The sequence below is a fragment of the Pipra filicauda genome, unplaced genomic scaffold (genome assembly GCF_003945595.2).
Source record: "Pipra filicauda isolate LSUMZ 115617 unplaced genomic scaffold, ASM394559v2 scaffold35_size7292922_pilon, whole genome shotgun sequence".
NCBI classification, from domain to species: domain Eukaryota; kingdom Metazoa; phylum Chordata; class Aves; order Passeriformes; family Pipridae; genus Pipra; species Pipra filicauda.
The window spans coordinates 1,746,736-1,773,536 of record NW_024104487.1 but is presented as its reverse complement, the minus strand read 5'-3'; the positions used below and the strand labels follow the sequence as shown (position 1 = coordinate 1,773,536).

General features: G+C 41.2%; 1 protein-coding gene across 1 annotated transcript in view; it reads left to right on the top strand.

The window, feature by feature from the left end:
• RCL1 (RNA terminal phosphate cyclase like 1) overlaps positions 1–11,494 on the top strand; it is a 39,193-nt gene extending 27,699 nt beyond the window's left edge. The window contains exons 9-10 of the mRNA XM_039384539.1: positions 3,749–3,852; positions 10,016–11,494. Of these exons, the coding sequence (XP_039240473.1) occupies positions 3,749–3,852; positions 10,016–10,166 (255 nt within the window). The 3' untranslated portion in view covers positions 10,167–11,494. The remainder of the gene's footprint in view (positions 1–3,748; positions 3,853–10,015) is intronic.
• Positions 11,495–26,801: the final 15,307 nt, after the last annotated feature.

Genomic DNA, 26,801 nt, shown 5'->3' with positions numbered 1-26,801 from the left:
TTTGGTTAGGTCAGTTGAATCTAGTGTTGACCCCAGAGAGGATATAAAAACTTCTTGCAACGTGTGCAGTATTTGTTTAGTTTGAATATATCTTCTTTGTTTCCCTATGTTTCTTTACCTAGGTAGAATGTTTAATGAAACTAAAAATTTGGGAAAGCAAGAACGGATTGCTCTGAACAGGCAGTCTTTAAGTCCCACTCTCTTTACATGACCTACTCGCTGAATACAGGGCTCAAGGGAGAATTTCTTTTCCTGTGTTTAGATCTCCTTGTTATGGGATTGTTTCTCCATCTGTGTTTTTGCCTGTAGGTACTGTGCTGCAGGAGCTAGGGAGGGTTGACCAGAGAAGGGCATCCTAAGAGCACTGTGAAAGGGCTTTGACTTCTCTGTAAAAGGGCTTTGGCTATTCAGGTCACCCACAAATCTGCTGGAGTTCATTACTGTTTAAAGGAGCCCAGGGACATTTCATGAAGTGCTTGCTTTACCTAGGAAATCTAAGAATTTGAGCCTTGATACAGTAAGTGCTAAATGGTCCTTTTACTAAGACTTAAAAAAGAAATGAAAGAGTTTGTATGATTCTTGGAATTGTGGAGCTTTTTTTATGTTCATGAAAGATGTCAGAGCTAATTGACTATTAATAAACAGAACAGTTCTAATTGCAGTGACTCTGTGAGAGAGGGCATGGAGTGACTGACTAGCCTTGTCATTACAAATCCATGTGCAATTCTCTCTGAACCTTAATTGTAGAAGGCCAATGAGGATTTTAACTCTTGTCTTTGAAAGGCATTGTTTATGGGAGCTTTATATAGCAAGCAATTGGAAATTGCAAATGGAACGGCCTGGAAGAACTGGAAAAGGATTTAATTCTTATATTCCTTGCAATCATGAAAAATAGGAGAGGCTGCAATACTTGTTTCAGGCTGAACTCTTTAATGAAGAAAGGATGAGTTGTTAGGGGACCTTGGAGAGGCAGGAGGGCTAAGGATGTTGGTTTTATTGAACTAGAGCTAAAATGAGTGAAGGATTTCACTGAAGGCTTAATTTTCCAGATGACCTTACTTCAGTTTGGCAAGAGTCTACTCCATTTTTCCAGAGAGAAAAAAAACCCAAAAACCAAGACACAAACCTGCTGCAATAATTTTTACCCTTTATGTAAGAAATTCTTGAGGTATGCAAATATGTACCACACAGGTAAGGGAGGAAATTGTATGTATGCCAAAATATAACTGACACTAAATCAAAGGTCAGAAGAATAATCCTTTTTGAAACACTGTTGTCCAATAACCAGAGCTGTGATATATATATGTACATATCAGTTGTGGATTTATATAACAACATTTCAAAATGGATGGGATTTTAATGATTTGTGTCTAATTGTCACATCTAGCCAGATTTGGCTCTGTTGTCAATAGAAACAATAATGGAGAAACTGCCATAGACTGAATTAATAGAGCCTAGAAGCTGCATCCTAGGTTGGTAACGAGTGCCAGATGTTTTGGAACAAATGTACTTTGGCTCCGACTTTGCCCATCCCATTTCTCTTGGGAGGGTTGTTTTTGATTTTGGATGCTTGAGTAAGTGGCAGCTGGATCGAGGAAAAAAAAAACTTGGCCTTCTTGGGAGTGTGAAGTCCTTCATTTGGCAAAAGTTACTGTTCTGTCATTAGATTACAAACAATTGCTTAATTTCGGTGTCTGGCAACAGATTATGTGGGAATGGTGTTGCAAATGAATGGTTTAGGTCACTTAAATCACCAGGAAAGGTGATTTATAAAGCAGCTTTATATCAATTTGTTGAAGTGCAACAAAGTTTGATGGCAAGGTTCACTCTGTTGCGTACTACAAAGATGAAGTGCACAAAGGAAAATGGGATTAGAATCAATCTACAATGATTTACGTGGAGAGCAGGGATGCAAAAGGTAAGGACGAAAAAGGATAAGAGAGATCCTCCCTTTGGGTCATGATAGTAGACCCCTTGCCAAACTAGCCTCAGATTCGATCAATGGTTTATGTCTAAAGGATACAGCGGCATTTATTCATTGACTACTGGGATGTTGACAGAATCAAATGCCTCTATAAAGTGCCTGTACAGCAGTGCACACAGTATGGGGAACAAACAGGAGGAACTAGAGAGCTGCATGCCCTCACAGGGCTTTGATCTCATTGCAGTTACAGAGACATGGTGGGATAGCTTCCACCATGGAATGTTGTCACGAAGGGCTATACACTGCTTAGGAGAGACAGACCAGGAAGGCCCTCTGTGTAAGCTCTGTCTTGGGGTGGGTGATGAGCAAGTAATGAGCTTATGAGTTAGGATAAAAGTTGACATTTTTGTGAGCGTTTGCTACAGGCTCCCTGATCAGAGGGAGAAAATGGATGAGGCCTTCTACAGGCAGCTTGAAGTCCCCCATAAGAACATGGGGGTAAGTCCCCATAAGTGCCTGTGACTTGAGACTGCTTCAAGCTCAGTGAAATACATCAGGTGCCTTTGCACCTCTCAGTGAGTGAAGGGTTCAGTCTTGAGGAGAAAGAGTATCAGCCCAGGTCTCGTCAGCAGCTTTTGGTGATTGTCTTCCGAGTATCACAAACTTGAGGATTGGCAAGCTTCGAGAGGCATACCATTGAGAGGGAGGTGCTGGTGCAGACTGCTGTGGCCCAGGAGAGCTCAAAGAGCCTCACTTAGGACTGCTGCTTATAGGGTTGTGAGATGCTTGGCTTTCGTCTTCTGTCACTCTCCATCCTTGCCAACATCTGGGTTGATTGTTACTGAAATTTTCCTCAAAAGGTGCAGTAACAATAATATCATTCCACCTGGGCTGTAATTTACACAAAAATAATATTCCAGGGCTGTCCATTAGATGACAGCAGTTCAGTAGGCAACAGAAGATCCTAGGAACAGACAGGTTTTCTGATGAACTCAAGAGGAGCTTAACTGCCTAGGAGCCATTAATCAAGGTCAAGGTCTAATGAGAAATCCTGGGGACATTGTAGAGTGGCCCAAAGGTGCAGGGGGGATGTACCACCACGAATGGGCATAACAGCACCTTCCTTTTGCACAAAAAAACTGGTGATGACTGACTCATTGCAGCAACAGAGCTTATATAAGCAGCTAGGATGTGATGGATGCACTGTGTTTTGATATATTGTTTAGGACACGATTGTCTCCATGCTGATGGAAGCTTTTGCATAGATTTGGTCACAAAAGTAGATGTTTTATAACGTTTACAGATTTAGAAAAACAAAAAACAAGCTCAGAAAATTTAGTTTTCATCCGAGTGATAAGGAGCATTTTGAATTATTAACCGAGCTACAAATACAGAAAGTCCAGTGTCAGGAATACTCCCTACGAAACTCTCATCTGCTTCTTGTTTCAGATTGGCAAATACATAAAGTGCTGCAATTCATGGTATCTTCAGAGGCATATGAACTATAATTAATACCTCTTTTAAATTTACTGCAAGGAAATTCTTCAGTGTTTACCTTCTGTGATGTTAAAAGAGATTAGGAGGGATGGGAGGAATGTTTAATGTGACCTTGTTCTGGGTTTGTTTTAATTCTGTTCTTTTCCCAGCCTGCCATGTGAAATTAGTTTGTCATTGTTACAAAATCTAGATTTCTATCTTCTTGGCCCTTGAAAATTGGGACTGATATTTCAGCCTTTTAAGTGTATCTTTTTCCTTTATTACTCTCCTCCCATCCCAGTTTCTGGTTTGTACAGAAATTAATTATTAAAACATTTTGGTTTGCAGGGAGGCTGTGTAGATTCAACAAATCAGAGCCTTGCTCTGCTTCTTATGACCCTTGGACAACGGGATGTTTCCAAAGTCCTGTTAGGACCTCTCTCTCCATACACGTAAGTTGTTTTGTTCAGTTTAATTAAGCAGTCTTTTTTTAATTCACTAGTTTTATTGCACAGCTATTTTTATATATAAAAGACTTTGCCTGTGGTTATGAATAGAACAACTTGTACCTGACTTCAAATGAGACAAGTGGCGTAAGTTACCTAGAGTTTATTTCTACATGTTAGATGATTATTCCCTTACTGTTCTATATTATTCCTGTTTCTGAGAATTGCAGAGACAGAGTTTATTGATGGTTCTTGACCTGGATTATATGTGTACATCAGTTTGCTTTTGTTGCCTAGTGTACACTAGTGTGTTTTCCTAGTGATCTCTCTGTAGCTGTGTCATTAAATGTCGTATTTCAAATAGCTAACCAAATTCTAAAGCTGTGATTGTCCGTAAGAAATAGCTGAAGACTTTAATGCATGGAGCTATGTGCTACTTCAAAGTTTTACCCCTCTTGGGCAGCAGACTTCTATCTAGTCATTCAGTCTCAGTTTTTATTAAAGCTTTGTCTGCTGCTGGTAGTTGTTCAGAGGAGAGAAAAAGACTAAATTTCTTACATAGCTAGTTGTAAACACAGGTTACAGAATCACAGAATCATCAAGGTTGGAAAAGACCTCCAAGATCAAGTCCAACCTTTGAGTGAACACCACCTTACCAACTAGACCATGGTGCCACATCCAGTCATTTCTTGAACATTTCCAGGGAAGGTGACTCCACCACCTCCCTGGGCAGTCTGTTCCAGTGCTTAATGACCCTTTCAGTGAAGAAATTCTTTCAGATATCCAACCTGAGGCCATTTCCTCTCATCCTGTCACTAGTTGCCTGGGAGAAGAGACTGGGCCCCACCTGACTATAACCTCCTTTCAGGTAGTTGTAAAGAGCAATAAGGTCTCACCTGAGCCTCCTTTTCTCCAGGCTAAACAACATCAGCTCCTTCAACCATTCTTCATATAATTTACTCTCTAAATGCTTCACCAGCTTTGTTGCCCTTCTCTGGAAATGCTCCAGCACCTGCATGTCTTTCTTGTAGTGAGAGGCCCAGAACTGAACACAGGATTTGAGGTGCAGCCTCACCAATGCTGAGGACAGGGGGATGATCACTGCCCTAGTCCTGCTGGCCACACTATTGCTGACACAGGCCAGGATGACATTGGCCACCTAGGCACACTGCTGGATCATATACAGCTGCTATCAACCAGCACCCCCAGGTCCTTTTCCACTAGGCAGCTTTCCTGTGTCCCCAGCCTGTAGCGCTGCCTGGGGTTGTTGTGACCCAAGGGCAGGACGAGGCACTTGGCCTTGTTGAACCTCATACCACTGGCCTTGGCCCATTGATCCAGCCCATTCAGAACCCTCTGCTGAGCCTTCCAGTGCTCCCACTCAACTTGGTGTTGTCTGCACACTGACCAAGGGTGTACTCAATCCCCTCATCCACGTCATTGATGAAGATATTAAATAGAAGTGCCCCCAGTACGAGCCCTGGGAAACACCACTGGTGACTGCCCACCAGCTGGATGTGGCACCATTCACCACTACTCTCTGGGCCTGGACATCCAGACAGTTTTTTACCCAGCGAAGAGTGCACCTGTCCAGGCCATGGGCTGTTACTGTAGTTCCCCTAATCTTCCTTCTGACTCTTCTCATAGATGGGCATCACACTGGCTGACCTCCAGTCCTCTGGGACCTACCCGGTTAGCCAGGACTGACGATAAGTGATAGTGAGTCTCATCCCATTTGACTCCGTAGACGTATGAGTGTCCAAGTGGAAGAGTAGGTCACTAAAGGCTTCCTCCTGGATTACAGGGAGGCTATTCTGCTCCTAGTCTGCTCTCCTCTGGTTGCTCTGAGGATAACTGATCTTCCCATTAAAGACTGAGGCAAAGAAGGCATTAAGTACTTCAGCGTTTTCCTCATTAGAGATCACAATGTTCCACTCTGCATCCAATAAAGGATGGAGAATTCCTTTGGCCCTCCTTTTCTCATTAATGTATTTATAAAAACACATTTTATTATCTTTCACAGAAGTGGCCAGATTGAGTTCTAGCAGAAACTGTTTTGGGAAAGAGCATCCAGTATCAAAAATTTAATTTGCTTTATCAGACTTGCAAGTGATTGACTAGATCACAATTATTCCTAGAGACTGAGCAGTTTTTCTTAGTCAAATGAAGGGTGGTTTGTTTATCTGACAATGGCATCAAATAATAAGACTATGAACTGTCCTTTTTCGGTTATCATGGTACCGGTGCTGTATACGTGAAAGGTACAGTACTGTGATAACTGAAGAATGGTGGTGCCATCACATGAGAGCTAGAAATTGCCTAACTGCTCTTCTCAACCTCTGATACCTTGGAAGCAACATTCATTAGATTTTGAGGGGAAGACAGGGAAATGTCCCATTGCACAAAGGTGAAGTAATCTCCTGTAAAGTAAGTATTCATGTGAAAGGCTTACAAAGAGTAGGTATTAGTGTTTTAAGTGCACAGTTAGGCATGTGAAACAATTCAATCACTTGTCATTGTCCAGTCTTTTTTATTTTTTAAAACTTTTTTTTTGTTGTGCTATGAAAATCAAGCAAACCCGGTAGTTTATTTTGTAAGTGGGCTGATTTCAAATTGGTGGGTCGTCACTTCTTCCAAGCTAGGTATGTGTGGCAGGGATAAATGTCAGGAACACTCATGCTGGAGCAGCAAGTCATAAAATCTGTGATTCTGTGAGAATGTGACTCATCAGTCCTTTGAGGATCTACGCAGAGAGAACACAGCTTTCTATGCAGCACCCCCATGCCATCACTAAGGCTGGTAAATAAAGGCTTATAAAGGGCTGGTAAATTTGGCTCCCGAGCAACTCATCAGATGCACAAGCTTATGAAGTACATTGTAGTACTGTCACGTTCCCTAATGTTGTCTCTTCTTTCCTCCCTTGGTGCTATGACGTCTCTGCATTTAACTCTCCCACAGTGCAGAATCTGAAGCTATTTAAAAGCTGTGTTATGCTAGATTGGCTTCCCTATCTACCATACTGTAGCATGTACCTCTCAGCTACAGTTGAGAGCACCCCGTGGGTACACGGTGCTTTGAAATATGGCATCAGAATGAGGAAATTTCTCCCAGATTTGTGTGTTTTCATAGAAGCATCCTTTGCCCCAGCTAATGGTGGGGAGCGGAAGGGCAGGCAACACCTTGAATAGGCTGTCCTGAGTGGCACTGGGGATACCTGTCCCAGAAAGACCACTTGGCCGGTGGCCATCTGCTTTATCCTTTTCTTATCATTCAGATTTCACAGAAGTAAGTGCCTCTGTCAAGCTGAGCTTAAAATCAAATGCAGTGTGCTGGCTCTGCCACTGACTCAGTCTGGCAGGACAGACCTGTCTGCATGCAGGTGGATTGGCATTAGGCAGGTGTTTGTGAAGGACAGCAACAGGAAAGCCTGAGGAGTGCCCCTGAGTGCCCCAACCCTTGGCTTTGCAAGGGCTTAGGGGCTTCAAGGGGAGGGGTCAGGGTGCCTTTGCCCAGCCAGGCTGACTGGCTTTCAGTTGTCCCCCTGCCTGGCAATGCCCTCCTCCAGCTCCTTGGGCTGTCTTCTCCCAGGAAGATATCTGTCAGTACTCCGGGGAGCAGTGCTGGGGCTGCTGGTGCTGCCAGGCAGAGCACTGTGCAAGTCCTGGGGCAGCTGAACCAGGGAGGCATTGCTGGTGCACAGGTCTTCTTTCGCACTGGTCTGGGAGTTGGTTGCTTTGCCCTGACACATGAAGTGGTTGTGTATCTTTTGGTGTTCCTTAGCAGGCTTTGGGGAAAAGACAGCACTTAGATAAACAGACTTTTTACTCTTTTTTTCTTACTTTGGTTTGGTTTGGTTTGGTTTGGTTGTTGTTATTGGCCATAAGGAAAACCTCCAGTGTGGCTCATGTAGCTGTCCCTGGGCCTAAGGTGCAGTGTTCAGCTCTGCCTTGTTCTTGCCTGAACACACAGTCTAAATTTTCAGCAAAGTAAACCTTCTGTGTATCTTCCACCCCCTCTCTCAGTCTTCTAGTCTGTGCCTGTGTTTGGTGCAGCCTGCACTGTTATTTGAGGTGCCCACACGTGATCCAGATCAACATCAAAGCTTTTACAAACCTGCTTTCTGCTGCGCTTCTGTCATGTACCTCTACCTTCCCCCCTCTTTCTCTCCTATTTCTAGGGCTCTTACCACTTGTGCTTCTACTGCTACAAGACAAAGCTGGCTTTGTGCTGCTTCCAAATTCTCTGGTGTCCCCAGGTAGCCTCCCCTTCAATTCCACTCCACTGAGCCTTTCCCATGTACATGGGGGCTGATATGTGTTTTCTCACTCTGCCTTCATTGAAAAGGGAGAAGAAGCAGAGATACATGATAGCCCACCTATGTGCAAAGAGAAGTATGGACTCAGCTGATCCCACCAACACGTTGCAAAGTTTATTCATCAGCTTTTAGGATTTTTCTCTGAGCCTCTGGCTCCACACTGCATTTCATTTGTACAGTTTATTCTGTGCTCTCCTTGCAGTTCAGCATGTCACTTCTGCTGTTTTACACTTGGCTGCTTTCTTGTCATACTGCCAGAGGACCCAGCTAAGGACAACACTGGTACAGAGCTTGTTGCCTGTCAGCTTTACTGAAGCATTTGTGCCAGTATATACCCATTTGCTTATTATAGCTGCAACCAGAAACCTAGCGGTTGAGGAGGCATGGAAGAAAAGGTGTTTCTCGTTTCTTTCTTTCAACTGTTAAATCTATTTGAGAGATGAGAGAGCTGGTATCTGTGCTGAGGCAAGTTACCAGCCTGGGAAGGTGCAGTAGAAATGTGTACATAGCTTTGGGAGCCATGTGCCCACATTCACCCTGTGGAGGCATTCAGGAGACTGCCCCAGAGATAACTCTTAAGTCAGATCATCCCAAGCACAGACCAGTATAGGTAAAGCAGCCTCTTATTGTCTGGCTCCTGCCATTTCCCTCCTCTCCCCATGCGTCTGAGCACAGGAACATCAGCATGCCCAGCTGAAGTGGATAAGGCAATTTTTGCTCCTGTGACTTTCACTGTGCTTATTCACAGTTTCTCTGAACAGGAGCTGCCAGGAGGCTTTCAGAGGCCTCATGATGTCACTGTGGGGACTGTCCTATCCTCGTGGTCTCCTTTTGTGGGTACTTTCTCTTGATTTGTTGTAATGATGTATGTGTGATTAGTTTGCAATTATGCTTTCAGCATGCAGAGCAGAGGCTTTTTTCAGACTGCCAGACAAGCAGATGTGTGAACTGGATCTCATTTCTTTAAAGGTTAAACTTAAACTAGAAAAGCACATACCAATTGCTGGAGGAGATTAAGCCTTAGTTCAAGACTGCAGACCTACTTGTGGCCATGACTGAGACAGAGACCAAACCTTTGTTAGGAACAATTACAAATTTTGTATTTGTAGTCTTTTGGTGTAATTGTTTATTCCTTGTTTTGGAGAAGCCAGTAGAAATGTTTTCTTGCCATTTTTGTTCTTTTTTCTAATAGTTTTTCCTGTCACTTGTTCTGCAGTCAGTGGTGTTTAGGAGCACTGTGTCTGTTTAATTTCTTCATGCCTTTCTTTCTAAAATGATGAAAGGAAAATTAGTTCTGTTTTTTTGTTGGGTTTTTGTTGTGGATTTTTTTTTTAATGACTCTAAATGTGATTTTAATGGAACATTTAACTAAGAAGAAGTGGACAAGTTAGTAGTACAAATCAAACACATGCTTTAGGATCTCTCTTCTTAAAGTATGCTCCCAACCTTCTGGCTGTCCCTGTTTTGCTTTTATTTCTGCTTTAAACATTGGGAGGGGGAATGGAGTACCACTGGTTGGTATGGGATTCATATAGCCCTGATGGAGAGTCAGCATCACGAGTAAATGACCTTGCCTGGCTACATTTCTCTCTTTTTTTCTTCCCTCACTGTTTTGTCTTGCTGTGTTACCAGGCATTCCTCTCTCTGCTTATAACAAAGAGTGCAGTGGTTTCAGTAGGGGTCACTAGCCACTTCCACAGCACAAGTGAGAAGTGTCTGGAGCCTGTAGGCTTCTTTCTCTTTACTGAGCAAAGCTTTTGTGTTTCATTCACCATGTTCATTGCTGGGATCAGTACATACTGCTAATGGGCTTTCTGTTTAATTTCTTAAACTGTGTTGCTTTCTCTCTCTCAGAATTGAGTTTCTGCGACACCTGAGAAGCTTCTTCCAGATCATGTTTAAAATTGAAACAAAGACCCCTGAGGAAGAGCACATGGGCGGCGAGAAAGTCTTAATGACCTGTGTCGGCATTGGATTTTCCAACCTTAGTAAAACTATAAGATAAAAAACATCTGCAGACTTCGTAAAAGACAGAAAATGGTGCAAAGATCTAAAAAACCCTACCTGTCTCTATACTTATTCTGGCATAGGAAAACTTGTGATGATTCCAGTGCAGAGGTACCCAAGCTTGCTGCATGTAAACAATAAAGCTGACTTTAGGCTATTTAGACCTGTGCTATTTATAAATGCAATGCCAGGATTCTGTCCTGCATGGAGTGGCTGTCTGGAGTGTCAGCTGGCTTAGGACTCTTTGCACTGTAATCCACTGAATGGGACACAAGTGCCTCATGTCACTGTGCCCTCAAACCGTAATGAGGTGGGTGCTCTGGTTTTGTGAACCTACTGATTTCACTCTTAGCTTTTTCTGAAAGCTTTAGGTAGAAAGGGAAAATAAAATTAACCAAAACAGGCTTTGTGGTGCAAAACAAATGATCACAACAGAAATATTAAATTCTTGAGGTAATTGCAGAAATAATATTGGCATGGAAATAAAAGTAAACATGTGACAATAATTCTTTGTTCATACATTGCACATGCATAGAATTTGTCAGATGCTTCACTCCTGCTTATGTTGACTAAGTTGCAGTTTCACAGGAAGAATAAAATACCTGTCTTTTATTTTTCCTTAATGTTAGAATACTGCAGAAGAGATCACAGCCTATACTGACTTGTTTTAGCCTCCTTTGCAAAGATGGGCGTGGGAGGACGAAACCACCGTGACAGATTTACGCTTATCACATATATTCTTTTTAGGTTTGTTTGCCATACACCACAGCTCACAGTTAGCTGTGAGAGGTAGTAAAAATAGCTGTAGGTTTTGAGGGACAAAAATACATTCAGTTACACCATCATGTTTTGTGCATCTGCCCCCTTTTGAAAGTGGGGATAATTGTGTATGGCACAGATGCAAAAAAGTTTTCACTGGCATATAAATATTTACCCAAGAAAGGCTTTTGGTAGATTCCAGGCAAACATGCTGAAGTTAATTCTGAATGGACACAAGGAGAGAAATTTGTATTTGACTGCAGACTACACTTAGTGTGTCTGGAGTAAAATAATACTGTGTCAAAAGCTGGTATAGAGAGAGAGTAAGTACTAGTGACTGTGTTATAATGGTCTTACAAACTTTGGTGCCATTGTAAAGTGGGCATTACCTCTGTAATATGAAAAATGTATATTGGACCCAAAAGAATTTTAATCAAATGCCTAACTTTTTTTCAGTGTTTTGCTAACTATTGCAGGCTGTGGGAGTAATCTTTGTACTGTACTTTGTTCTTGTTGCAATCTGTCAAACATGTTTCGGAAAAATAAAGTATTTTTTTTCCTAAATAAGGTTTTATTTCCCTTTAAAACAAAACAAACAGCAACAAAGACTGAAAGCTTTTCCCCAGTCCTGTAAGATGGCACTTCATAAGATAAATGGCTATTTTGAACTGATACATGAAAAAAGCAGCTTTGGGAGTTACCAGAGTGGAAAGAAGGGAAAGGGTGAAGCCTTTCTTACAATTCAGTAGCTTTCCAAAATTTGATTTGCAGCTAAGGAAATCCTAAATAAAACAGTAGAATGTGAAATAAAATAACTTGACTATATTTTTTAAATTTCAGGTTACCTTAGAAAAAATATGTAGGCAAGAAAGAATTTACCTTGCTCCCTTCTGTCACCTGTGCAGTGAAAAAGGTAGAAACTTTAAGAATTAAAATTACCCTGAATACAGGGAGCCACTGATCGAAAAGATAAAATGTACAAGCTAAGAATAATAGCCACTAGAATAAAAATATAAAGCTTACACTGATTAAAGCTAAATGTTTATGGCACAGCTCAGATTTCCAAAATTGCCATAAGTAAAAACTTCAAAAATCAAAAACTTAACTTTGAAGGTACAAGAGTTTTTCTAAATGTTCCACTTGCACCAAACACAGAAAAGGCAATGTATTGCCGAGGTAGCAGATTCTTCAGCAATAATTATGCCATAAATTTATCTGTACTTAACCTCCTTGTTAAAGTCGGACTGCAACCCTTTGCCCTGCTGCAAATTGCATAGGTCTACAGCACAATGTGTGCTGTGACCCAGAATTTGCTTATTACTTTACAGAGAAAAAGATAGGTATGTGAAACTAAGTTACTTTTCCAGAACAGCCACTCTGGAGAAACAGGAACAATTCCAGAGGAGGTTTTAGGTAAGAGCTTTCTTAAAATTGTTTAGCTGCCATAATCTGGGAGAAGTATTGAGAGGAAATCCTGCAGATAAAAGCTGTTTGTTTATCAGGAGAACAGCAATTAACATCTGTTTTGGTGCACACAAGCAGCAAGATAGTTCAGTTTTAGAGGTGGACAGAGGAAATTAATTTTTGTTGAAAACAATTCACAGTCTTGGTAGCCACAGACTTGGTAAGGATGATTGTTACTAGGAGACACATCTTTCGTCTCAGTCCATCCATAGCAGAGTAATATTCGGATGACTTGAATTTGAAGTGATTAGCTGTACATTAATAATCCTGTACTCTTTGAACTATCCATCAGCGATTTAAACCCTTTGTGTGAACAGCTCTGATCACAGAATCATAGAATGGTTTGGGTTGGAAGGGACCTTAAAGATTATCTAGTTCCACCCTCTCTGACCAGGTTGCTCAAAGCCCCGTCCAGTCTGGTCTTGAACACTTCCAGGCGTGGGGCATTCACAACTACTCCAGGCAACCTGTTAGAGCACCTCACCAGCTTCACAGTAAAGAATTTCTTCCTAATACCTAATCTAAACATACACAAGCTTAAAGCCATCCCCCCTTGTCCTGTCACTACATGCCCTTGTAAAAAAATCCTCGCCAGGATCCTTTCCTGTAGGCTCTGTTAGGTACTAGAAGGTGCTGTAAGGTCTTCCCTTCTCTTCTCCAGGGTGTACAACCCTAACTCTCAGCCTGTCCTCGCCAGCCAGGAGGAGAGGTGCTCCAGCCCTCTAAGCATCACCGTGGCCCTCCTCTGAACTTGCTCCAACAGGTCCAGGTCCCCCCACTGGGGGCTCCAGAGCTGGATGCAGCACTCCAGGTGAGGTCTCAGGAGAGTGAAATAGAGGGGTGGAATCACCTCCCTCAACCTGCTGGTCACACTTCTTGTGATGAAGCACAGGATAATGGTTGACTTTCTTAGCTGTGAGTGCACGTTGCTGAGACGTATCAATAATATCCTAATACCCTGATTTGCGATTACAAACCTTTCTACTTACAGAAAGCTTTAAGGTTGAATCATACAAAGGACAAGATATGAGAAGGGACTAATTAAAGAAGTGTTTTGTAATGTGCATTTTAATTGCAAAAATTGTAACATATGGGGAGAGTGTGAAGAACACACAGAAAATTGATTTGGGGGAGAACTAAGCAGAATACCTCATTAAATTGAGAATATCTTCCTTTAAACTTGCTGTATTGGTTTTGAGTGGCCAAGTTTTGGTAGCAGGAAGCTACCAAAAGCAGGGTAGCAGGGCTGGCTTCTGTGAGAAGCTGGCAGAAGCTTCCCCCATGCCAGATGGCTCCGGACCCAATGCCAGCTGGCTCCAGGCTCCAGGGCAGACCCACCACTGGCCAAGGCTGAACCCACCAGTGACACTGGTAGCGCCTCTGGGATAACATTTAAGAAGGAAAAAGAAGAGTTTCTGCAGTTGTAATTGCACTCAAAGAAGAGGAAAGTGAGAATATGTGAGAGGAACAACTATGCAAACACCAAGGTCAGTGGAGACAGAGGAGGAGGAGGTGCTTCAGGCACTGGAGCTGAGATTCACCTGCAGCCCATGATGAATCCCAGAATCCTTCGGGTTAGAAGGGACCTCTGGAGATCATCCAGTCCAACTCACCTTCCAAGGCAGGGTCACCTAGAGCAGGTGACATGGGAACACGTCCAGGTGGGTTTTTAATGTCTCCAGAGAGGGACAGTCCATGACTTTCCTGGGCAGCCAGTTCCAGGGGTCTGCCACCCTCTATGCAAAGAAGTTCTTCCTCGTGTTGAGGTGAAACATGTTGTGTTTTAGTTTAAGGCCATTGCTCCTTGTCCTGTCGCTGGACACCACTGAAAAGAGTCTGGCACCATCCTCTTGGCACCTGCCTTTGAGACATTTATGTGCACTAATGAGATCCTCTCTCAATCATCTCTTCTCTAGTCTAAACAGGCCCAGCTCCCTCAGTCTCTCCTCATAAAAGAGATGCTGCAGACCCCTAATCATCTTTGTGGCTCTCCGCTGGACCCTCTCCAGTAGCTCCTTGTCTGTCTTGTACTGAGGAGTCCAGAACGGGACACAGTAAAGACTGTGGTGAAGCAGGCTGTCCCCCTGCAGCCCATGGAGGTCAGTGGGAGTGCAGAGATCTACCTGCAGCCCACGGAGAAGACCCACCCTGGAGCAGATGGATGCTTGAAAAAAGGCTGTGAGCCCATAAGAAGCTTGTGTGGAGCAGGCTCCTGGCAGGGACTTGCCTGGAAAGAGGAGCCCAGGTTAGAGCAGGTCTCCTGAAAGGACTTGTGACCCTGTTAAGGACCCACATGGGAGCTGGCTGTTCTTGAGGTTCTGTACCCCATGGAAGGGGACCCACATTGGAGCAGTTCATGAAGAACTGCAGCCCATGGGAAGGACTCTTGATGGAGAAGTTCGTGGAGAACTGTCTCCCATGGGACAGGCCTCACTGGAGCAGGGGAAGGAATTGTTTCCCTGAGCAGCAGCAGAAACAACCTGGGATGAATTGACCATAACCCCCATTCCCTGTCTCCCTGCGCTGATGGGGGGCGGGGGGTGGTGTGTGAGTATAGAGCCCAGGAAGGAGGAAGAGTTGGGGGGAAGGTGATTTTAAGATTTGGTTTACTTCTCATTAACCTGCTCTGAGTTTGATTGGTAATAAATTCAATTAATTTCCACAATCGAGCCTGTTTTGCCTGTGATGGTAACTGGTTTGTGCTCTTTCCCAGTTCTTAACTCATGAACTTTTCATTATATTTTCCCTCCCTGGTCCAGTTGTGGAGGGGAGTGATAGAGTGGCTCTGATGGGCACCTGGCATCCAGCCAGTGTCAACCCACCACACTTGCCTAACAGGAAAGGCTCCCACAGTGGTGACATGAAAAGTGGTTGTAAAATATGCCTTTACCTTACAGCCACTTCCATTTTTGTAATATCTGTTTTTAAACTTTCTTTTATGATGCTATGATGGTAGTTTGACTGCATCTTCTGTGGTTATGTCAGAAAATTCATGTTAACTTGCTGTAGGACAGGATCTGGAGTAAAAGAGATTATGCTGAAAATAAAATTGTTTCAGTACAAGCCATTGCACTTTACCAAAGGCATATGACTAGAAGCCAGTGCAATAACTTTCTGGGGAAGCACGCAGTAGGTAAGTTAGATAGGCCAAAACAGTAAGCACATGGCTGTCTTGGGTAATGTTTTCAAAATGATATTTATGTTACTGCCACAGCATAGATACTCACTCTCTTCTTCTCCTTCCCCATGGGTGATATTATAAGTCAAATGGATTTTGTTTCAAGACACTGAGGCACAATTCTGCTTTTGCAAGCAGCGACATTCACTTCCCCACTTTTCAATCATACTCTTGAGACAGCAACAGAATGAAAAGAGAAAGAAGAAGTACTAGTTTTCAGGAAGCATAATTTTGCCTATGAGTTTTTTTCTCTTTTTTCCTTTTTTTTTATATTGTGTGGCCATTTCCAGGCTGTGGTTTATATGTCTGATGTATGTCCATTTCTATTTAGTCTGGCTTCTAAAATCTCACACAATTGTGTCAGGGCAACTCTAAACAAAAGTGTGGAAGGAGCATCTTTTGCAGTTACTGTTTATGTCTTGGTAAGCTATGCCTTAAAAGATCATTCTTGGTGGGATATGTATGGCTTTTCTTGTGCCTGGTCTAGGAGCAACACTGACGAGCTCTGAAAAACACCTATAACCTGTTTTCAGTGGGAGAGGTAAAAACAGAAAGTCCTGCAGGGAAGAGATTGTGTGGGCTGAACTCTGGGGTAACAGCATTGTATAAGTAATGGAAGTAAGCCATGTACTGTGTCAGAGCATCACAATGTCCAAATAGAACTTGGGCAAGATACAAATTGAGTTGTGACATTGTTACAAGACAGATCTATTAGGTTGATTAGTAATAAATCTGTAGAAATAGATGTTAGGTGTGAGTGCTAATCTCTTTCCTGGAACAGTAAAGAAGAGTGCCCAGAGCTGTATTCCCTGTGTACTACTGAATATAGAAATAACTGTGTATGTAGGGGACAATAAGGAGACCCACAGAGAAAACCTTGTTTAAACTGGTATCGATCAAGGATATAACCACAAGAAAACAAAGGTCAAAATATGTTCTTTACATCAGGGTGAATGGTGACTGGGTGCCCGTGGGAGTGAAGTAGCAACCACTCTGCACAACTGTGCACACAGAGGTAGACTGTGTCATTGTCATTTTTCCTCATGTTGTATGTCTGTTTGTCACACATTCTTCCCTGTATTGGTTTGGCCACACTTTCCTGGCAGCCTACACTGTGCTGTTCACACAACAAACATCAGTACTCCTTCAACAGTGAGTGCATGGTGAAAACCTGTAGGGTCCCTGTGGAGACCGATCTATGTGAGGTACCTGGTGCTTAACCATGGATGAGGTAGTAGGATAAAGGGCTTGATTCCAGTGATGATCACTATGATATGTCAGTGACATATCCCATTATACAAAATGTAACAGGGTCAGTAGGGCACCCATGTTTGCAGGATGCCTCAAAAGTCACACCATTTGAGAATAAATGTCTTACTCCTCATCACACTTCTAACCTGCCACCACCCTGCTCCTTGAAAGTTACATCTTTATCAATCCTAAATTGTCTCTATGGATAAGAAAAAAATTTGCTTTAGCAACTACTTGTATAAATGTAGATATATTCTGTAAGTTAAGACTGTGATCTTAACTTTGGGACCGACAATCTTCTTCACGTGTCTGGAAATGTACTGATTAACTATAAAAGACTAAGCATCTGCAAGCTGGGTCTAGAAAAAAAAAAAAAAAAGGAAAAAAAAAGAGGAAAGCCCCAACCTTATTGACTTGTTTGTGTGTCAGCATTCAGAAGGTGCCTGATGCAGTAGGACTTCCTGAGAGATTTGTTTAAGTATGTGCAATTAGAAACACATCTAAACATCCAGGATGTGCCCATGGGCATGGGTTTTGACTGTAGAATGTTTCTGAGCACAGAATGTGTAAAAATCTACTTCATAATTCAAGCCACAAGTGTATTATCCACTATTTTTGCCTTTGTGACTTAAGTAATCTATGTAATATTCATATCCTCAATAAATCAGGGCTAAATAAGATAGACTAGGAAATTATGTTCCTGTTTATTTTGGAAATGTGTTTGTCAAGCTGTTAATAAAAATATTGTTTCTTCATCCTTCACTATTAATGTCAATAGCAACTTTTGCCTTGAAATAGTGTCAAGATCTTGTTCTAGTCTAAGTATGATGTATGAATTCAAAGTGAAGAGCTGTTCTGAAGGATCAGGCTTTTTACATGGTATGTAGAGCATCTTAAAAGAACAGGCTAGTAGACAACACACAGCCTTCTTAACAGCTTCTTACTCAACAAGAGGGCGAGGGGGGGCTAATCTAAAGCTACGTAACCTGGGGCTAGATGTGGCAGCTGCCTACAAAGGTTTTCTTAATTTCAGTTTCAAAGTACAAATGAAGAATGAACGTCTGTTTCAGCTTGCAGAGTTAAATAAGATTGATAGCAGATTTTTTTAAGACTTGAAATTTACATAAGAAGTAAAAAGAGAGTGTAACTAATATCCAAGGAGAAGGATATATCCTAATACCCTTCTCTTCTTTCTTCAGTCTCACAGGTTTATACAGAAAAGAGCAATTTGGTCAGAAATTGTTGAATAGCTGTTGAGCCATTGTAAGGAAAACACAAGAAATTGCCAAAATCCTCACTTGCTTGACTGAAACACAGAGTAAAAACTTAACCATGCTTACGTTCATGGTATTTTCTTCACTGACCCAGCTTTCAAAGAAAGAGCTGCTATGAGAGAACTTGACTGAAACTTCTCTTTTCACATCTTTTCAGATTTCAGTAGTCTCTCATTGATTTCCTCTGCCTTATGTCTTCTCCAGATAATAACAATGTTATTAATTAATAAACTGAGTTGTTATTGCCAAGTCATAGGCATATAAATATAAAAGGTACATCACATTCACGTAATGAAATTCTTGGCTTTATGGATTTTTATCCTCTGCTCCAAAGTCTGTGTTTTGGAGAACTGCTTTTGTGTCTGTGGTATAGAAGAATGAAATGACTCAGTGTCTACCACTGCTACTGCAAAGACTATTTTGAACACAAAGACAAGGTTGGCTTAGGAGAAAGAGTTCTGAGGACTAGATATTACTTTTTAGCTTCTTGCTTTTCAGTGAAGTAGGGTAGGGAATAAAAGTCACAGAGATATAAAAGCACACAATGGAAGAAACTAATATAACTATGCTAATGTTTCAATTATCTCCTTGTGTTTAAAATATTTAAAACTATTTTAAAATATTGTTCTTTAGCTCACTCTAGCATTTTATAGGGAATAAAAAAAATCACAACCTTTGCCAGCATGTTTTTGCAGCACTAGCTCATATAACAAACCAAGAAACCAAGATGCTAAGGATTTCAGTAGCTGTATCTCACCCACCATTCTGATGACAATCCACTCTTGCTGGTGTTACTGCAGCTGCTAGTTGAATAGTAACAAGTTATGTGTGTGGCATGTTAGTTTCACTTTTGGGGAGGAAACAGAAAAGTAGCAGTTCTAAGTAAAAGCAGCTCCCTTCGCAATCTTTTCAGCTTGCTTCCTCTGCCATTTACTGAATGGTACCCTCTCCACTGATCTGTAAAGTATTTATTTCTGTTGCCTGCTTCAGCACAAACTGGCTCCCATTTTCACAATTTCCACTAAGCCAAAATGTCCCTGGCTGAGTTTGCTGGTAGGTCTAGCTTTCCACTTATGGCTGACTCAGTTGTGTAGAAGCAGAGGACATAGAACAGCAGACACTCTAAACCAGGAGGGTTGGACTCCTGTGACTCGTCTCAGAGGGCTGTGTTTGCTCCCCGGGTGTGGCTGTGTTGATGCACAGTGCCCGGGCTGCAGGGTACTCCTGAGGCTTCTCTAGCCCCAGGAATGCCAGACTCAACAGTGGTCTGCACTGGATAGGGCATCGAGAGAAAACCATGACAAACAGCTTTCCTTCATTTCTGTGGGTGAAAACTAGTTGTATTCTTTCAAGCAATTAGATAAACACATCTAATTGCTCTGGTCCTTCACATGGAATGTATCTTGGGAATGACACTTTTGAAAGCTCTTGAAACCCTGGGAGGGTCAAACTGAGTTAACTACTGTTTCTGCCTCATATACAACTACCTCAGAAATATCTTTTATAACCCTATAGAAGCTTGATTGCTTGTGATATATATTCTTTGCCCAAGGAAGAGCTTTTGTGCTTTATTCTGCGCATGTGCCTCAGTGACAGGGAATACTTGCAGGAACTGCTTATCAAAAGTCTTCCTCCTCCACAAAAAGGAGTTTGTGGAAGCTATTTCCAGATCCTGAAATGCTCTTCCTGAGAGCTTTAACATATGGTTTATTTCCACTACACCAGAAACAGTGGAATGAGAATCAATGTTTTTAAATGTAATAGTTGCTGGGTGAAAAAGTTGTGGTTTTTAATATAGGAAATGAAAACAGCTGAATTTGATCTACTGTTTTAGTTACAAATAAAAGATTTGAACGGATCTGACTGAAGCTCAAAAACAAAAGAGAGAAAGAGACTGATTAACATGGGTTTGATGTTGTTTGTACCAATGTAATTACAAAGCAATAGTGAAAATGACTAGTTAATTAAAATTATGTAGAGTCTGACCCCACAATTAATTAATGAAAGTAGTGTTACTCAAATGGTAGCCTGTGGGACAGGTCTCCCCCTTTGAAGTGCCTCATAGCTGGTTTGCACAGGTCCACAGCACGGCATCTTTTTGATCCAGACACACTTCTTTGTGAAACCCCTGTGCTCTTGCTAGTTTTAACTGAAATTGCCCAAAATATTCATCAAAAGCAAAACAGCTATGCCAAAGATACTTAATTATTTTTAATATAAAACTTTTTGATGTTCTAGTTTTGTCAGTGTGCACACTTGATGCCAAGACTGAAATCTAGCTGCTTCCTGGGGTAACTTACTTTTTCAGAAATATTGATAAAGGGAAGCATCTCACACCTACTTTGAGAAATAATTACTTAGCACATTTGAAAAATCAGCAAAACACATATTTTTATAATTGTATTTCAAACTGAAAAAGGTTTCTGATTTTAAATTGAACTCTACTCATCCTTTTCCATGACTGTGATTCAAAACACAACTTGATTTTACTCTGTACTATCAACCAGAAGTAAAACTAAGTAGAAAAAAAGTGAAACTCAGTGTCTTTGCTTCACTGTCAAATACTAAGATGAGGATACCAAATGGAAAAATTAACAACAAATAAATGAAATTTTTCACTTTGAATTTACTGTTTGAGTTTTAGAAACAGTTCATAAATTTTTCTGGTTCATATATTTGTGTGTGTGTGTATTAACAGTTTTTGCTCTTACAGAATCATAGAATGTTTCAGGTTGGAAGAGACTTTAAAGATCATCTTGTTCCAATGCCTCTGTCATAGGCAGAGACACCTTTCAGTAGACCAGTTTGCTCAGGGCCCCATCCAACCTGACCATGAAGACCTCCAGGGATGGAGTGCCCACAATTTCTTTGGACAACCTGTTCCAGCACCTCACTACTCTCACAGTAAAGAACTTCTTCTTAATATCTAGTTTAAAACCACTTCTTCCAGTTTAAAGCCATTATCTCCTGTCACTACATGCCCATGTAAAAAGTGCCTCTCCAGTTTTCCTGCAAGCCCCCTTTACAGGAAGGCTGCTAAAACTGAAAGGCTGCTATGAAGTCTCCCTGAAGCCTTCTCTTCTCCCTGAAGCCTTCTCTTCTCCAGGCTGAACTCAAGAGCCTTCTTCAAGCTCTCTGGTGATTGATGTGAGTACAGGTACAGTAGGCAGTTAGGAAAATGTACAAGATACATTTGGTTCAATTTTATGACATTGACTTCCATATTGCATCCAAGTATCCTAGTATTTATATCCTAATCACACATCAAAATGAAAAAAGATTAAAAAATATCATTAATGTTGAGTGTTCAATTGACAAAATTCCAAAACTTCAGTTGACCTTAATGGGATTTTTGTTACCCCATTCTGGTCCTTTTAGTTCAGCTGTATCACACTCCTATCCTGAAACACTAAGGGAGATTAAATTACACAAACAGATTAGATAATAAAAAAACCCCAAAAAGCAACAGGATGAAAAATTACTGAGGGAAATGAATTTATATAAACATTAACTTTTGAAGCTTCCTGACTTTCGCAGATAGATAAGTGCTGCCAAACAAGTTCAGGAAGGTTAACTTTCCATAATAACACAAAATAAAGGAAGTTGGACAGAGCTGCAGTTCATTGCATTTAAAATCAGGTATCACTAATCACTACATATTTAACTTCTAGAAACTTTAATTTGAGAAATCCATAACAGATGTTATCATCTAAATGTCCATATACATCTTGAAACATGAGAAAAAAAATAATATATGTAGACATATGAAAATACCTATTCAAAGACTTTCCACAAACTGATGCCATTATGTAGTCCTGAACATTGTACAGGATGAAGTCCTGGAGAAGGTATTTACATAAACCTGGGCTGGAAACTTTTGAAGTAGAGTACTTCTGGTCAATTTCTAAGTCCCTTTCAATGTCTGGAAACTCCAAGACTGAATGCAGAAATACTAGTTTGTGTACACAAGCGAAGTGGGCTGTTTCCCATATTTGACTAATGTAAGAAAGGCTGAATGGATTTTGCTTAGGTTTTTCAACAGAAAAAAACAAAGCCTGGTCCATCCAAAATCTGTTACAAGAGGTTTTCAAGCTAATAGACTTCCCTACTCCCATGGGATTTTCAAAGACAATTTTTTTGTCATAAGCTATTTTCCCAGTGATAGGTAGATCTGGGAAAGCACTTCAGTTTGTCTTTATTATGAATATAAATACAATTTGTATAACAGTATAACAAAAAACCTTTTGAGTTCTGTGGTGGGTTGACCCTGGCGGGATGCCAGCTATCCACCAAGCTACTCTATCACTTCCCTCCAAAACTGGACAGGGTAGACAAAATATAATGAAAGGTTCATGAGTTAAGGACAGGGAGAGATCATTCATTGAATACTGTCATGGAAAAAAGAGACTCAGCTCCTGGAAATTAATTTAATTTATTACCAAGAAAATTGGAGCAAGATAATGAGAAGTAAAATAAATCTTAAAATCACATTCTCCCTACCTCTCCCTCCTTCCTGGGCTCTGCCTCCTCCCCCACATCAGCACAGGGGGACAAGGAATGGGCTGCTGCTCAGCGAGAGGAGTCCTTCCCCTGCTCCAGCATGGCGTCCCTCTCACAGGAGACAGTCTTCCATGAACTTTTCTAATGTGAATCCATCCCACGGGCAACAGTCTGCACAAACTGCTCCAATGTGAGTCACTTTTCCGAGGGGTGCAGCCTTTCAGGCACAGCCTGCTCTAATGTGGGACCCCGCAGGGTCACAGGTCCTACCAGGAGACATTTTCCAGCATGGGCTTCTCTCTCCATAGGTCTTCAGGTCCCTGCCAGGAGCCTGCTCCAGCATGAGCTTCCCATGGGCTCACAGCCCTCTCTCAGGCATTCACCTGCTGTGGGTGGGTCTCCTTCACAGCCTGCAGGTGGATATCTGCTCTCCCACTGACTTCTGTGGGCTGCAGGGGCACAGCTGCCTCACCACGGTCTTCACCACGGGCTGCAGGGAAATCTCTGCTCCGGCACCTGGAGCACCTCCTGCCCCTCCTTTTCCACTGACCTCAGTGTCTGCATAGTTGTTCCTCTCATATTCTCACTCCACTCTTCTCTGGCTGCAATTCCATCTGCCCAATAACTTTTTTTCCTTCTTAAATATGCTATCACAGAGGCATTACCACAATTTCTGATTGGCCTAGCCTTGGCTAGTGGCACGTCCATCTTGGAGCCAGCTGGCATTGGCTCTGCCAGATATGGGGGAAACTTCTGGTAGCTTCTCACAGAAGGCTACTCATGTAGCCCTGCCACTACCAAAACCGGGCCACACAAACTCAATATAAATTCACATATCACTGTGTTTATGTATCAGTTAAGCACAGAAGATATCGTGCTCTAAAGATGAAATAGTCTTAAGGGAAAACAAAACAAAAGCAAACCTATGCAAGCAAAAGTTGATTAGGAAATAAAGCATAACTCAACAGAGACCTAGCATACTGATGGACTCCAGAAGCATTCCTATTGCAATCACTAGGAGTTTTGGCTCCAGAGCCACTGACAAACACTGTAAGCTGAGGTCTGCAGTGTCTGTGCTTCAAGGTTCTCCTTCAACCTCAAATTCCAGTTTTAATAATTTTGTTTTGTTTCATTCTGTTTGCAGTTTTTGAGAACCTCACTTACTGACTTTTTTCCTTAGCACATAGTACTGGTATTCTTAACTGTTTACTCAAACACTAAGCAAAAAGTCATGAAGTAAGAGTAAATTTGTGATACCCTGTACTGCCATTTATACCAAGCCATTTCCCATCAGAGGACTGCATTTCAAAGATTTTTTCCTTAAGTTCTACAGTTAACCAACTGCTTGCACTTAGTTGCCTGCCTGCTTTTTCCAGCTACATAACTGTTGGCTGCATGCTAGGTTTTATCCTCTAATAGGAGAAAGGCACGTGTTCCTTAAAAGGAAATCCCACGCTGCTGCTCAGTTGTGACTCAACTAACTTGGCAAGATCAGATCCACACCAACCTTGCTGAGCCACATGGACGAGAGTGTTCAAAGTGCTGGAACATTTAACAGAGCCACAAGCAGTGTGGAGATCAGTGCAAGCCTTGCTGTTCACATAAGGCAATCAGCTTTATTAAAGAGTAAATTAAAAAATCACTTAATCTTTAATTGCAGGAAACCTATCAGAAACTACTGAAACCCACAAAACCAGAACATTTCAATTTGAAAGGTACAGATGAAAATGTTATACGGTACATGGGGTTGACCTGTGCATATGCTACCAACACAGAAAGTAGCGCTGTAAGAAATATGGCACACATCCCTTGTACAAACCAAGAATCTGTCAGGCTGAGCACTATTACTGATCACTGTAGGCTACAAAGCAGGCTTCTTCTGTGTCTTCTTGTATCGCTTGGAGAGAATTCCAGAGAGCTGTTGGAAAATGGCAGCTTACCCAGCCCTTGGAAAATGCTATGGAAAGGAAATAGGGTAGTTATGGACACAGAGGAGGTGAGAACCTTACCTGATTCCATTCCTCTCCAGTTTATAGAAGTCGTTGTCCTGCTTTAGTCACTGTACTCTCTCATTGCTTTTCAGTTGCTCAGCAATTGAACTGATGCCTGTTCTTGCAGGTTTTTTAACATGTTTATTTGGGGATTTTTTCTATATTTTTTTCCCTGTGGGATTCTTGTATGATGCAGCATTTTGTATCTGATCAAGAACACAGCTATTAGAGAAAAAAACAGGAAAAGAAGTGTGTCTTCCACCAGAAGCAGCAATCAGAGTAGAATTTAGTGTCTGGAGAAGTACTTTTTGTGTTCTTAGGTAAACGCTCCAAAAGCAGTTTTAGCAGAAATGCATTACAGCAGGTATTTTTAGGTACTTTCTACTGTCTCTCAAAGGAACAGTAATTAAGTGGGTGTCTAGAAGGGGACAAACTTTTGCTTACTGTTGGGGCCCTCAAAGCCAAGGGATGGTACTTTTTTCTAGTTTGTTTTCCTGAAGTGGATGAAATAGAAGTGTGTCCTTTCTGGAAATGAATCATGTGCAAACCTGTATTTACAGGTGCTTGTTCTTCTGTTCTCCTCCAGGAAAGAGGTAATCACTCACATGATTTCAGGAAACAGGTTTCAGAGAATGACTAAAAAATTAAAAAGTTTCCTTCAGGAGTGTTCTTTCTGCCATATATTTAAAGGAGAAGTATGGTTGTTAAAACAAAATATGTTTTTCTCCAAGGCTAAGCCTATACAAAAAAAGGGAGAAAAAACATTACAACATATGTACTTATCATTAAACAATAAGAATTTTACATCTTACTCCAAAAGTAGAAGGAAGAGTGAAATACATGCAGCCTGATGTCATAGATCTGATTTAAATAAGTAATTACTTAGTGTTGTAATTCATGAAGGCTTTGCAAACAATCCCCCCTCCTGAACAGAGAATAGGCTTTGATTTTAGTTTCAGCTGAAAATAATAAATCTAAATCCAACTATGAGAATTTTTGAAGGAGCTACCACAGAACTATTTCTGTAATTTTTAGCTTTTTGAATACAAAAATGAAACAAAACCTATTTCCTGGCATGCATGCTTATCTCAGAATTTGGAACACAGAAGTAATCAAGAAAGTAAAACTAAGCCTTTTGCACAGATGGCCAGTTTTGTAACTTTCTTTGAAAAGCAAACAAAATCTTCTTTAGTTGTTACAAGACCTGTGGAAATCATGTATATAATTGGTGATATTTTTGTCTGTTACTTGGGGATATGTTTAATAAGTTTCGTGTTTAACATTCTTTAATTTTTGATTCTGTAGTTATGCCTGTGTTATTATACCCTACACATGGGTATATTCACAGTGTGTGAATATGCAAAATGAAATATGTGAACAGTATGCAGATAAATGATGCTTCAACCCCCCTGTTGCAAGCTGACACTTCTACCCAAGCATAGTAACATGCAAATGTATGAACACCATATATAATCATTTAGCAAACTAAAAGGAAAGGGGGATGCTTAAATGGTAGTAAGATGCAAATCTGAGATGCTTAGTTTGGGTGCAGATACCTTTTAAACGACTTGTTAAAAATCAACGTAATAGCAAGGAACACTGTTGAAAGTAATGAACAACCCTGAACAGACTAGGGGAAAAGGATATTTCATATGACAATAGTGTTTCTTACAATGCTATACTAAAATATGTTTAATTATAATAGAAGATTAACAAAAGCAAAAACACTAGGTATCATTAGATAATCTGTAATGTTTGGAGTCCTAACACATATTGGACTTCCACAATCCCATCAAGTGATGGCATGCTTTATCACTCCAGAGGCTGGGAAGTTTTGCAGATCCAACTACACCTGACCCTGACAAACTGCTGAAACTTAACAATATATAACATCTGTTTCAGTAAAATTTTTTGCATTTACAGGGTTCTGTCCACAGCTATCTTGATGAGCAGAGTCTTAAGATATGCAGTGAGCACACCCAATGTAGCACACTCCTCTCCTAGTCTTTTTGGTCTGGATACCAATGGCATATTAGGTAATTTTATATGGGAGGCATGAGAGTATTTTTATTTTGCAGTTTGTTTACTTTCCCTGCTTGGAAGAGGTGTCAGGGTCACTGCAGCATGTTTGTGCGAGTCTTCCACATTGCAATCTGGAAAGATACATTAAAAATGAAAAGCAAAGTAGTAGAGGATGTAATACCAGGATGTAATAC